The sequence below is a fragment of the Pithys albifrons genome, chromosome 1 (genome assembly GCF_047495875.1).
Source record: "Pithys albifrons albifrons isolate INPA30051 chromosome 1, PitAlb_v1, whole genome shotgun sequence".
In the NCBI taxonomy this organism is placed as follows: Eukaryota; Metazoa; Chordata; class Aves; order Passeriformes; family Thamnophilidae; genus Pithys; species Pithys albifrons.
This window is the reverse complement of record NC_092458.1, coordinates 25,485,060-25,499,979: the sequence shown is the minus strand read 5'-3', so window position 1 is coordinate 25,499,979 and position 14,920 is coordinate 25,485,060. Positions and strand designations below refer to the sequence as shown.

Here is a 14,920-nt window from a genome sequence, read left to right as displayed (position 1 = left end):
ACCAAGACAGTTAGGTAACGCAAGGTCAGGTACGTCTGGACAAGGTGACACAGAAATGACTAGAATAATGCCCTGATCATCAATATATATGCAGGACAAATACAGGATTTGTGTAGTCCTGTTTTATAGATTTACACAGGTGAAATAAACAGTACGTGATCTTGAATCAACATAAATCCCATGAAGACTTTACTCTTGGACATATGTAAGTTGATAATGTGTGTAAACAATTCAACAAATAAATCAGGAGAATTTTAAAAGACTCCTGAGAAAATCAAAAAAGGGAATGTTGTACAATTTCATGTCATGTAGAGAAAAAACCAGCAATAAGTTCCTGTCATCTTATTATGCTATTTAGTAATCTAAATTATCCTGTCCTTTTAAAATATCTCTTAATTTTTGATAGATCTCTGCTATTCTGAATTGATGCTTATTTAATGAATGAAACCACTTTGCTTCCTTCAGAAAGCTTCCTCCACATTTGAAGTTTGTCCAAATAGCATTCATGTTCCTGCACAAATCATAAATATTTAGAAATATTTTTTAAATTTTAATATTGAGAAATATTTTTAGAAGCTCAATTAAACAGAGTAGATCTAACTGAGCTCTCATAATTTTTAAAATAAAATAAAAATTATTTTTGTTGAGAGTTAACCTTTCTTACACTGTTCAGCCAACTCCCAAGTTTATGCTTGTTTTACACAAAACAGCAGTGGTAAAAATTTTATGGATCAATACACACATAGCAAAGCAATTAGCACTAGATTTTTAGAAGGCACACATCCATATAATAAACACAATATGATCTCTGTTCCAGAACTACACAGCCATTTAAAATCTGCCCAAGTTCCACAAGGCTTCTGACTAACAAGATTGGGTGTACAGTAATGAGATATTTCTTGAAATTACTCTATAATGATATTTTACATTATCTCATTAGCACATAAATTGCTATTTTTCAATTGGGATAAAGTTGTAATAAATTGTTACACAGTTATCCATAACTGTAATAGTAGTGATTATAGTGTTAATTTTTACTTTGCGTTAGTGATTATGACTATTAATATTTTCCTACATGACCTTTTAGGCAACATCTATTTACCTAGCTATTCCTCTTAAACAAACTGCTATGCTAACAAGTCACTCCTCAAGGCTAACTTCAGTCAGTTAAAACATTTCCAATTTACAACAAATTGCCACATTTGAAGAAAGACAGGGTAACAGGAAGTGTTGAGTCACCACCCCTGGAGTATTTAAAAGATGTGCAGATAGGGCATTTAAGGACATGGTTTAGTTGTGGACTTGGCAATGTTAGGTTAATGGTTGGACTTTTCCAACCTAAATGATTCTATGATTCTATTCTATGACACTATGAAGATATCAGTGAGGAAAATTTAAAAATCTCATTCTTCCTGCATGGAAGAGAATGGGCTTGAAAACGGATAAAGGTCAAAGTCCTCTACTTGCTCCAGACAGAGATACTCAGACAGAACTGACATCCCTATATTTAGTTTCAAACTACCAAAATGGGGCTGCAAATGAAAATCAAAAAGGTAATCAAAAATTGGGTACAGAATTGAAAGTTCTGATCACAGCAATACCAGGATGAAAGCACAGTCCTCTAAAAAGGGCATTTTTTTTCACATGCTAGGTTTGGCTGCCATTTTGTCCAGGAGTGTGTGACAGTGCACACATAAATGAACTCCCTCAATTAACTATTAATACCTTTTTTACTTCGTTTCCCACCATCACTATCAATCAACATTCAGCACTTTCATCCTTCATTTGCCTTTCCCTAATGCACAAGCTTTAATTTTTCTAGTATTATGTTGTGGAATGAAAACTATAGATCTTAATAGTTAGGCTTGTTTTTCAGTCAATCCCTAAAGTTTCCATTTTTGTTTTATTATATTCACCAGAGGGTGGAGTTCCTATGCAATATCATAAGACTGAACAAGAATGGTATTTGTTCTTGCAAAGTCTAGCAAGCTGGCAACCAAGGCCTGGATAAACAATGACAGTCATAAGAAAACAGTATAGTTTCAAAAATGAGCAACAATATTTAAAATAATATATGCAGAAAGTTTCCCTGTTTAAAGATGAGAGAATAATTTGTTAGTGGCATGACCTCAAAATAGCAACTTTAGCCCTGTACATATGCCCAGTTTACAAATACTTGCTCAGAAACTTTTTCAATGCTAGCATATTCTGGGTAATCAGAGAAGGCAGGAGAGAGAAGAAAAGGATTTTCTTATGTAATTAAATTAGTATCTCATATTTTCCCTGACTCTTATTTAAATTTCAGCTCACAGCAATCCAAAAGCCTGTATGCTATACTCCCAACCTTCTCTCAGATTTCTTAGGTGAAGTTATAGAAAAGAAGAGAGAGTAAGAACTAGCAGCTGCTACATATAGCTTTGGGTCTAACAGTTTGGATTAAGAGTTTGACAAACATAAACTGTCAACCAAACTTTCCTGCCTACAATGTCATTCAAGAAAATTATCCCATCTGAGTTTGTATCAAGTAACATCAGCAAGAAATCACTGTCAGGAAATAAAACTCTAAATAAGAGCTATCTCTGGAAATTAATTGTTTAGATTCAAAAAGAGAAGGTTGCATTTTAAGGGACCTTGCAGTTAAGTACTTGGGTCAAAAGCCTCTTTCTTTGGCACTAAACCAGTACATCTCTTGTGAGCCCAAAAGACTACACACAAGACACAAGTACCACAAAGATACAAGTGGCTCATTAGATTTTAGACAGAAGAGCATTTTATATGCAAAGAACCATATTACTTGGATTATGAGATTAGTTTCAGAAAAACAATGTTTTGAATATTAAAATATTTCTATATATTGAAGTACTGTCAGCTTCAAATTAAAGTGTTGCTTTCCAGCATTTGATCTTATCAGGCAATCTAAGAAAAAGAAACAAAACAAAACAAACAACAACAAAACAAAAACAAAAAACTGTTAATGAATAGTAACAATGAAACTGGGTTGCTTGGGGTTTTGGGGGCATTTTTAAGCAGAAACATTAAATTGGAGAGCTTCAGACTCTGCATTGGACAAAAATTTCTCTACTTATTCTTTTAGTATGACACATTGAAAGTTTTACCTGAGAGAAGCATAAATAAAAAGAAGGGTGTTTCCCCTGACAGCTGAAAAGCTGTGAAGCAAAGCAGGTCAGAAAGCCAAGTGATAAATTCCTTTGTGCTCATATCCATGGTTAAGCGATTAGAAAACCAGAATGTAGCCTTGAAAAAACTCACTGTCAAGATCCTGTCCTAATCAGAGCTGTTCCCTTGCTGGATTTTGAAGAAGCCTAGTTTTGATGCCCTGTACCAGCACCAAATGAGGACTACATGCAAACAAACTATTTATTTATGTACTGTTTAAAACTCAAGTATGGATCCCAAAAATATAAAACTGTGATTTTGGAGTGTTAATGGAATAGTTTACCCCTCACTTGCTAACCTTGCTATTAATATTCTAGAAAAGTACATGAGAAAGTCTGCAGAAGAAAGCATCAATTACTGAAGATGCTAGAGAATTAGAACTCCTGCAGACAATCAAGAAATCCCTTCTATCCTCCCATATAGAACACTGGTCATTCTCAGTTTCATTGAATAACAACCCTTTCCTCAGGAATATTCCTCTTCTTGCATAGATATGCTTATGCATAATGCATATGAAATGACTGGCACTAAAATAGTCTTCATATTTACTGTCTTACTCATGGAAGTGGACAGTTTATGGATTTCTAGTTTGGTGGCTGAATCAGAACAAAAATTTTCTGAAAGAAGGCAACACAACCCTTCCCCCCTCTACCCCCCCCCCAAAAAAAACAATATATATATATAGAGAGAGAAAGGAATTATCAATGAGAACGATGAAAGCATTTCTGATTTTTTTTGTTATGATATTTTTCAGCTCCTGAGCTCTCAGTCTATTCAGCCCTCTTCCCTAACTAGGTCTTAGCCACAGCACTTTGCATCCTCAGCAATGGGCTATTCAAGTTTCTTCTTCCATATAAACCTAAATTAGACTAATATCCACAATCTTCTGCAGTGTCCAGTAACACAGAAGTTGGATCCAGGACTATGGCTGTCTCCTCCTCAGTGCTGCCATAATATAAACAGAATTTACTCGCCCTTTCTTTCCCATGTGTGCTACCTTTGCACACCTGTTAGCTCTCCAAGTTCTACTGTCTATAATCAATTCTGAAGTGATGAATATCTCTCTCACTACTTCATTTCATAAGATGCCTGGCACTGCCTCTTGTAGGCCAGCACAAAAAAAAGACTTACAGCAGAAAGCAGTAATTTGACCTTGCATGACACTTTACAGCTTTCTCTGCACTATGATCAGGAAAATAAGCAAACCCTCTGTCACCACATATGGAGAAACCTAGCTGGAGCTAATTTAAAGAGCATCAGGTGTGGCAATCAGCAGCTAGCAAAAATAACTTGACAGCCTCTGTGGTAATAGCCTGTAGTGCACTTCAAGGTTCATTTCTGTGCAGCATGCTAGGAAAGCAGGTCAGACAGAAGAAAGGTTAGGGTACTGCTTCAGAACTCAAGGTTTTCAATAGGATTGTGCTTGAAAAAGAATATCTTAAAAAGGCAACAGAATAAAAATTGTGCCGGCTCACCCAATAGATTTGCTCCTTTCATACACTGAGAAACTGGTTAAATTAGTTAAAGAGAAAACTTAACTGTGTTAAAAGAGAACTGCTGTTAAATGCTACCAAGCCAGCATGGTAAAGCACATAAGACAGAACTTTAGCCTTCTATGTTTGCTGATACAAATGAGCCCACCTGTTTCTACCAGCGACATTTTTGAATATCTACTCAGGATACTGAGAGCTGCGCAGCAGTTACTGAAACTGCTCTCATCTTCAGAAATATGGCTAATGGTTATAAAGATACTTGGGAAGCAAGGAAAACAAGCTTGACTCTCAAGACATCTAGAACTTGTGGGAATCAGAATATTACATCTTTCAAAGTGAATTTATTTGGGCTTATAAATACATGATAAATACAGGGGACCACCAGAGGCTGTAGGAATCAATAATTTCAGAAGATCCAAGAAGAAACCACGAGTTACTTCAGGAAAATCAAAAGAAGAAAGGAAAAGTAGACATTAGTGGTCAAAGTACCTCAGAACACAAGCTGATGAAGTTTTATTCAACAGGTGCATTTCAGAACCTTCCTTAATGTAATGATACATTTGAGAAACAGAAGATGCAAACATGCAATACAAATCACCTTACTACTCTGCAGTTCTAAGCCTAACCTTGGGTGAGACTTTTTTCTTTCACTACTAATGGCACATTTCAGAAACCTCTCACATACTAATCTTTTTGATGGGTAAGGTGACTTCCACAATGAAAGAAAAAGACAGCATATTAGTTTCCACATGTAAACTCACTCAAGGAAAATGACTGGCAAATTGACATTAGCCTTGAAACAATGTAGGGTTCTGAAGGTAGCTAATATTTTCTAGGACTCAGTTGTGGACTAAGTTGTCCATTAAGGAAGGTGAGAGGCAAGGTTTCATTTAAGTAAACTGGCTCTGAAGGAAATATGTTTTGTTATGTGTTATTTAATTTACCTGTGTTTCCCTTCATTGATGGATGTTCTTTTATTTGGTTGGTTTTGTTTGTTCGTTTGTGTGAATTTTTTTTCATTGGAACTTAAATTTTAACAGTCAATCAAAAAAAAAAAAAACCAGCAGTGTCAAAAACTTGGTTTATCAATAGAATTGAAATGAGTTTGAGATTTTTTTTAGCTGCAATTATCATCATTCCACTCAGTGCTCTGTTGGTTTGCCTAATATTTCTAATAGCTTCATTTTATTAATAAAGAGTAAGTAAAATTTCAGATCCAGAACTTGGTCGTACTAAATGTAAGGACTTCAATCAATGTGGCATGGGGGAAGAAAAACACATTTACAGAGTAACAAGTGTTACTGCACTTAGAAAATTATGCATTTCCATTGAACAGGTCTTTGCTTCAAAGCACTTTGGAACAAAATACAGAATACCTGCCTATGGAAGAGATGTTAAGACCTTCATAGTTCTGAATGGGTTTAGTTATTATCTGGGATTGGTGCCTTTTACACCATGCAACAGACCTGAGATTCTCAGATCTATAATAGTAGCTGGTAAAAAAATAGGGAGAAAAGATGCTTCACTTTTCTTTTTGATCTAATCAGTACACTGGTATTAGCTATTCAGTATGAGATGCTTTCTTTTCTTTTTCTTTTTTTTTTTTCAATTCCAAAAGGCATGTATTTTTGGGGTATAATGGAAACCTGCCAGAGAACACCAATAAAATTAAAACCCTCACAAGCTGTGATATTTATGGAGACAAGAACTCTGCCAAGTGTGTGGCCACAGGAGATGCAGTCAGGCATTCCCCTGCTGGTATTGCACTGCTTTTTTTCCAAAGATCAAAGGCCCCTTTTAGCTAGACAGGTCCTGTTAAGGTATCACATTGATAATAGCCTTCACAAGTTAACTGTTTTGCCTAATATTTAGACTGTTCAATCAACTCTTTAAAAATCCTGGCTTGGAACCTTGCAGGTGATACCTGACCTGCTGAGTGTAGATTGTGCATATGATCTGAGCAACAGTCATTTACATGAAAGCTCAGGCCAAGTAGAGGCCAAGAGGAGCCAAAAAAAGAGGTAGGAAGTGCTGGCCTAGCAGTGACCTAAACACTCTTTACAGTGATTTGCTTGGGTGAGGGAGGAGGAGAGAGTGTTTACAGGGGTTCATTCACTCCTGGCTCTACTGCTGGCCTGGAGGTGATTACCGAAGAAGTCAGTGCCCACAGTATGGCATGTGGTCACTCAGAATATGCCTGTACACTGTCAGCTAGTATGTGGACATATCTGAGCCAGCCAAAACATCAGCTGACCTGAGAAGGATGAGACACCACAGAGAAACCACTGCCTGGGTCAGCATGCACGTCAATACATTGTATTTGAAACAGTCTTCTCACTCTCCACGGCCTTTGGCTCACAAAAGTGTGCTCCCAAGTGATCTAAAAATTGCAATCCTAACCTTTAAAGTACAAAGTCAGTGTTTCCTTAGACTTTTACAACTTCATTCAGAATAACAATCATTGCTTCAGGACCACTGCTAAAGCTACCCACTGTCAAAAGTAGCAGCTTTGCCATAAAGGGTTGGAAAACTGAGTGAAGAGCGATGTGGCATGAAATGGTGAGTGTCCCTGTCCTCTGGGACAATTGATTTCCTTCCAGACAGCACTGTACAAATGTAAAGGCCCTAATGAGTAGCTGACTGCATGTTAGTCCTAGATTTAATTCCCAGTATCTTATTTACTGTATTTCTGCTTGATTCCGATCATTATTTCTCTCTTCTTCCACCATTTCATTTCACACTTCCTATAAATTTCAAAACATGAATTTTCTTATTGAATGCCTATGTTACCTGGCTCAATACTTTTTTCCCTGGTGCTTGAACTGATACATATGATGCTTTAAATTATTTGTATTAATACTGGGAGCTTCAGGGCAGGAACAAAGTTCAGTTGCCGGGACACATCAACTCTCCTGTTTGGAGGATAACTGACTCCCAGATGGAAAGGAAGGTGCGTTTGTGTGTGAGGAGCCAGTCAGCAATTCAGGGAAGTTAGATGTGATGCCTGACTCTCTAGTATTCCCCTTGTGTTCTCCTTGCCAAATGCAACACTTTCTCAACTTCAAAAGGGCAAGGTTATTTATCTACATCAAAGGTAGGAGAGGTGGAAAGAGGAACCAGGGAAGGAAGCAGAGGTGAACTAACTTCTCTAACATCTCAATGGCTCAAGTTCTGAAATAGCCAAATTGCTATCAGAGACAAAAATGGCCTAGGACCAAGATGCTTGATAGACATAGACGCAGTTGAGAACAGTAAAATCTCTGTCTGATATGATATATGAGGAGCTGTGTAATTTAACTTCTTTCTCTAAAACAGGATTTATGAAATTTTGTGGAGAGACAAAAGAAATTATTTTGCTAACAATGACTTACCAGTGCTGTAAGGTATATCTGACTTCTACGAGTTTATGGCAACTGGCATGGGGACTTTGAATGATTACTTTGCCCCTCATAGGCATAATATAATTTACTCTGCCTTAAGTCAGTAATCCTTACAAAATAAATGAAAAAAACTTGTCTGAGACTGTCTTCCAGATGTTGAGATGGGTGGGGAGGTGCATGAAAGCATTTCCACATCAGATATTAAAGATCAGCTAAATCCAGTATGACAAACTAAGTAGAGAGATAAATGGCACTTTGTGATAAAAACAGACACATGTATCAAATATGATCTTTGTAAATACTACAGAAAATCAAAGTAAGAACTATGAAAAATAACAACTTTCTTTCATACCACAACATAGTCTTTTTTTTCTGCAACCATTGTATTATTGTGTAGCTATGAGACATTAATAATTGTAATGGTGAATGAACACAGATGGCTCTTACTTCCCTCTAAACTGATCCAAGGGATCATCCAGAAAGTGTATCAATACGTGTGCCATCAGCTAACAACAGTTTCACTTTTAATCTCCTTCTAATTGCTCTGAAAATTTAGGAAAATCAAATTAGATTATATGATTTATTTGAGTATCCCCCATTCTCAGTTCATATTGAAGTATATAAAAAGTGCAGTAACTATAAATGACAAATTCTCTCTAGTTTCTGTCATAGAAACTTGCTGTGAATAAACTGAGCAGCCATTTTGTTCTATGGATCCAAACAAGGCAAACAGGGCATAACAACAAAAGGTGGAGCATTAAAAAAACCCAACAAACAAACAACAACAACAACAACAACAAAAACAAAACAAAAAAACCCCACCACAACAACAATTGATTTAAAATATATTCAGTGTCATTATACAAATTAAAAAATCAGCCCAAGATGGTTATATGCAGGTATCTACTGGCTCTTAGTTAAATTTTATAAGTAAATTTAGTAGTACTGACCACAAGACATTAAAATTTTGTACGTGTCTGCTTGGGGAAGAAAATTTCTGGAGTTGCCCTATACACAGGTAAATACTGGTGCCTTCTTCTCAGCATTAAGGAATATAACTTTTGTGATTGTATTTTGAAGATAGTAGATGCACATTCTTCTCTTGCTGTGTCCTACTTTTTGTTTTTAATATGCTGAGGTTTTGTTTGCTTCTCAGAGTGTGAGTTTTTCAGATGCGTTGCCTGGATGACAGAAGAGGTAAGTATGTTCCTTCATCCGCCAAAGACTTGCTGAATACTTTGGCTCTAACCCTTACATATCACTACACAAACTCTGTAAAAGCAAACCAGATTTTAGGATCCTAAGTTATCACCAGATCTTCTCATGAAAATTAGCATTTTTAAAATAGTGACTTGGAAATGAACTTCAGCCAAAAAAAACTTTCCCAAATGCTTGTGCACACATCTGAAATGCACCATGCACCCAAAGAAGCTTATCTTCACTTGTGCATAAAGAAGTACTTACTTCCAATATCTGGCCGTAGCTTTTTGTCGTACTCTCTCAAAAGCTTGTTTAGGATGAGAGTCACATCTCTGTCTTGTGTTTTTGGAGCTAAAACCCATTTTTGGTTAGTTATTCCATCTTCATATTCATCCTCTTCATCCTTTCCAGAACTGCAGTAACAAATTAAATAAATAGATGTTATTTTACATATATAAAATATGGACATTCTGGGTAAAGCTCCACACTTGTGTGAAGAAGTTTCAGATGTCTCCCCTGGCTTTACATCTACTCAGCCTTAGACCGGTTTTGCAACAGGATGCTCCCATTAATTGTTGAGTTTCTGTGGATGAGTCATAAGAATTGTTAAGAAATTGTCTTCTGACAGTTTCTTCAAAAAGTTATACTCTAGGATTTAATACAGCTATCAAAGTAGTACTTTATATCCTGTATTTTAATGAACCTATTCTGATTAGTTTACAATATACTTTTAAAAAGAATGAACATCTGCAGTATCATTTCATTAATACATCAAGACAACTGATTCATCTCTTGCACAAAGGCTAATAAGAGTATTAAAAATTTAGATCTGTTAATGCTTCCTTATAATTTTATCCTATTAATAAATTATTACATTCTCAGTGTCTGAATTTCAGAGTTTAATGTATTACAAGGCTTAGAATTAAGAGCTCATTCCTTGAATTTAAGATGGATTATCACAAGCATACAAATATATTTCATAAATTAATCTGAATTTTGCTGCAGCTTTAATGACAATTTTTTAAAAAACAGTACTACACCAAGAGTTGAGACTTCTTTCCTTTATAGGTGAATTACTTTTTTTAATAGCATGTTAATATAAATGTGGGAAAACTACAGTTTGTCCAGAATTCACATATAGAGCTATTTTCACAAAAGACTAATTTCATTTGAGTGTCTTATTTTGCACTAACTGTAATATGTTGATTTGAAGATGTATCTTTTGGTATCTTAGAAACCAAATCTGTTTGATGCCTCTCACTGGAGAAAATCTATGACAGTTAAACAGAGATGAAGTTATAAGGAGAAAAGATAATCTCAGTAGTAAAACTTACAGCAATAGTCATGTGTTGCTTTGACCTGAAATTGCCCAGGGAATATATCATTTTGCAACATTTTTGCATAAATATCAATAATTATGAGAGACTCAAAGCAATGGAGAATGAGAGGTACCAGCCCTGCTTATTCATGGCATGTGCTACATGCACCAGAGCAACCCTCCTTCTCTCCATAATGACAGTAGTGTCATTTAAAATACCTCCGATGTCCAGAAGACTTGATAGACACTCTATATTAACACAAAAACCCCTGATACGAGTATAAAAATTTAATCACAGAGCAACAACAACCCTCACATGTCTCAAAGACCACTATTTGAGAATTTAATGAAACTTTTAATTGAAACTGTTCTACAGCAAATACATCCCTAAGGATTAGCCATGAATCACTTACCATGACCTCACAAATTACAAGCGCTCTAGGCACAACCTCTATATAAAAATAATTTTGAAACCTAGATCCTGAGGATTTTCTATAGGGAGCTCATACGACTAACTTGCAAAAGTAGAGAAAACTTAGAGAAAATTTTGAGTAGACAACCATTACTTCTCTGTTACTGAGTTGTAATTTTTAAAAACTTTTTTTTTTAAATTCACCCAATGAGCATTAAAGAACCTCAAGAGGATTTCGGTGGGATTTTTTTCTCCACCAGATCATTACAAGCCCTGTGTTTTAATACTGCTGTTACAGAGGCATTCTCAAAGGAGGTATTATCTGCAAATATACATGGTTGGTATTTCAGAGTTGAAATGCTGCAATAGTGCTGAATTGCTGATAGCAAAGAAGCACAAAACATATGTCTTTTTCTGCTGCACCCACCAGAACTTTACCAGAAGCATTCAGACTGCACATGGAAATGAGAGCTGAGTTCAGGTGGGATCATGATTCCTATTTCAGAGAGATGCTGCTTTAAAACCCATCACTTAGAAGAGTCTAAGTGGGCACTGGCAGACCTTTTAGATCCACTCACTCTAGCAGCTTCTTTCCTAGAAAGTACCTCCAAATCATTTAAATACCTAGCTATCTTCTAGATTAAGACTGGAGGTGGGAGAGGTTTCACAGTGGATCAGACTGAGGCAATAGACACATATTTTCAAGGTGTTTTGTTTTCTTCCTTAAGATTTTTTTATTTCACGTCTCTTGCTTGTCTCTACATAGTTAAGCTCCTTGAAGGCACTTGAGGTTGTATTTTCATCTATAACTTTACTGGTGACTGCCAATTCCTATCATATTCCTCCAATCAACAGAAACAACTACAGGATGATGGCAGGTCAGTCTTAAACTGGGAAAGCAAGAAAGGTTACGCACCTTCTCCAAACTTCTCAGTGGCCACTAATTTTGATTCTGTGAGGAGACAGAGAAGACTGTCCATAAACTGCAAAGAAGGAAGTCTAGAAAACCCTGAGAGGTTGTGGGAAAAGGTTTTTTTCCTGCAACACATTTGTCCAGCACTTGCTTTGGGAGCTAGCATGAAAAATCCTCTAGTTCCTGGGGCATTTAGGACAGAGATGCCACTCGGCTGTGGGGCAGACTACCAGGAAGGAGAGGGAAGGGATAGAAGAAGGAGAGGGAAGGGATAGAAGAAGGAGAGGGAAGGGATAGAAGAAGGAGAGGGAAGGGATAGAAGAAGGAGAGGAAAAGGATAAGAGAAGGAGAGGGAAAGGATGGGAGAAGGAGAGGAAAAGGATAGGAGAAGGAGATGGAAGGGATAGAAGAAGGAGAGGGAAAGGATAGAAGGAGGAGAAGGGAAGGATAGAAGAAGGAGAGGGAAAGGATAGAAGAAGGAGAGGGAAATGATAGAAGAAGGAGAGGGAAAGGATAGAAGAAGGAGAGGGAAAGGATAGAAGAAGGAGAGGGAAAGGATAGAAGAAGGAGAGAGGGAGGATAGAAGAAGGAGAGAGGGAGGATAGAAGAAGGAGAGAGAAAGGATAGAAGAAGGAGAGAGAAAGGAGAGAAGAAGGAGAGGGAAAGGCCTCTGAGTATGCCTGCAACCTGGTTTGCAGCTGAGGTGGGGAAGCTGAGGTGACTCCTTTGCCTGAGTTATGCGGTGAGAGTATAGGGCAGCCCCGGACAACCAAGAGGACCGAAGGCGAGCCCAGTCCAAAAGCTCAGGGCTGCAGCTGCCGGCTGTCCGCCTCTGGCCTTTAACAGTCTATGCTGGAGCACTGACGGGGTGACCCTACCCGGCGCTGAGGCAGGGGCCAGGGGCTCACCTTTCCCGAGGCTTACACTCTCCCTCTTCACGGCGGCCCCTCCCGCGGAGCCCCCGGGGGTGACGCGGAGGGAAGCCGGGGACGTAAGGTGAGCACGGGCAGCGCCAGAAGCTGTCCCACGGGGTGCCGGCAGCCGCCGCAGCGGGAAAATTTCTGCCGGGCCGGCTCAGGACAGAGCCCTCGCGGGCGACCCCCGGCTTCACGCGGGGCCGGGAAGGGACAGCGGTGGTGCCATCGCGCCGGGAGCACCGCGGAGCCAGACGGCTCCGGCAAGAGAGCGGGGTAAGCCGCGTTTGGGAATAGAGCACCGGCACGGTGCGGGGGAGGCGGGGAGAGCCCACTGTCCTTCCCGGCCGCCGAGTACTGTGCAAACTCCGGCGAGAGGGACTGCAGCCGCCAGCCTCGGTGCGAAGGAAGAGAAGGGGCTGAGAGGACGCGAGGGGAGTGCGGACTTACCAGGCGTGAAACACTGAGAGGAGAAAGAAAACCGGCAGGAGCTTAGCGGACATGGTTCGGACAGTGCTGGCCAGGTGAGAGGTGAGGCAGGATGAAGGAAACGTTGCAGGATGTTCACATGGAAGGGAGAATGAGGCAAAGAGGTGAAGCTCTGAGCCTCTCCTCTTCCGAATTCTCAGCTTTATATCCTGAAGAAGATACCCCCTTCCACAACGCTCCGGGAAGGGGAGGGGGAGGCGAAAGGAAAGAATTAAAAAAAAAAAAAGAAGAAGAAAAAGTGGGACGAGGGGGAAATCCTCAGCGGAGAGACTGCCAGGGCAGGTATAAATCAGGCTCCGCGGGCTGACAGGTGTTCAGTGGGCACCGAGCTGAGACGCGTCCCCCTTCCTGACAGCCAGTTGCCGGGAGCAGCGGGGCGGCCTCTCCCGCTCCTCGGGCTGGTGCTGGCCGTGTCCCCCGGGCAGTGCACAGCGCGGCGGAGCCCGGGCCCCGCCGGGCCGCGGACGCCGCGGGGCGGGCCGGACCGAGCCGGTTGGGGCGGGGGGAAAGAGCGCACCTTGCCGCCGCCACGGAGCGCCTGACCACGGCCAGCCCCGCAGCGTGGCACCGGAGCGCTGCCGGGGACCGCCCCGCATCGGAGAACACCTCGTCCCTGCTCCGTTCCCTGCCCAACAGGTACCCGCCTCGCCTGCAACGAGGAGGGAGCCGGGAAGTGAACCCTGCCCCCGCCCCGGCGGGCGCACACCCACGCACACGGGAGAGGGGGAGCAGCAAACCCGGCAGCCGGGATTTCTCCCCGACATCACCAACCCGATGCCCCCGAGGGGGCAGCCGGCGGAGGCAATCCCCCTGCTGTTTTGTGGGTTGCCCTCACGCCCAAACTCCACACTCACTTGCCGAATGCACCCCCCTACGCCTCGCCGCCTCCACGGGCACTAAAGGTGCTCTCTTCAGACGGAGGGAGAGTTGGGTGCTTGCCTCGGGATAATTGGAACGACGAGCATCGCGATGTACACACAGGCGCAGATCTATGCAAGCGGTGCGCCTGTTTACACGGACAGACAGACAAACACAACGCAGTGTGTTTGATGTGCTTCTGTATCTAGTTGGATGTATGTAGAAGTTGGCATGCACTGTATGTATGCATGGATACACATATATTTGCACAAGGTACGCCAGTAAAATGTATACACAGAGAAAACACAGATGCTGTAAACCGAATTACATGTTGTGAACTTTGGAGCAAATGAGGATTTTCTGCTATGAGAACTCGAAAATGTGGCAGCCAAGAGTATTCAGGGCAAAAATAGTTCGGGTTTGGACATCTTTTGTCTTTTTACTCCACTGGGAACAGTATAGATGTGATTTTGGGGGGCTGCAATTTTCTGCAGGTGTGTGGAGCTTTGCTCCGGGTAGTAGGGTAATTGGAATATTCCCCTTTGTTTTCAGAATAGGAAGTGGCAAAATTTCACTTCTATAATGGTAATTTGGAAACAAAAAACTCTGTTAAAGGTACAGTGAGTAACTGTTTTCCTGTGATCAGAAATCTCGGAAATATAAATATTTGCTTCCTTTTTCCTTGGACATAACTTCTAAGTTCTGGGCGAGACGTTTTTAATTATGGCATTAAATTAAAAAAAATCTGCTGGAAGATGCAGTCTTG

General features: G+C 40.1%; 1 protein-coding gene across 4 annotated transcripts in view; it reads right to left on the bottom strand.

Moving 5' to 3' along the window:
* Window positions 1-14,261, bottom strand: part of GABRG3 (gamma-aminobutyric acid type A receptor subunit gamma3) — a 327,545-nt gene extending 313,284 nt beyond the window's left edge. For 3 of the 4 annotated variants that reach the window (XM_071547801.1, XM_071547812.1, XM_071547820.1), the window contains exons 1-2: window positions 13,258-13,679; window positions 9,515-9,663 (exon numbers count right to left, since the gene is read on the bottom strand). In XM_071547801.1, the coding sequence (XP_071403902.1) occupies window positions 9,515-9,663; window positions 13,258-13,310 (202 nt within the window). In that variant the 5' untranslated portion in view covers window positions 13,311-13,679. Of the gene's footprint in view, window positions 1-9,514; window positions 9,664-13,257; window positions 13,680-14,150 lie in introns of those variants that run through there. The other variant, XM_071547807.1, reaches the window with a different exon arrangement.
* Window positions 14,262-14,920: the final 659 nt, after the last annotated feature.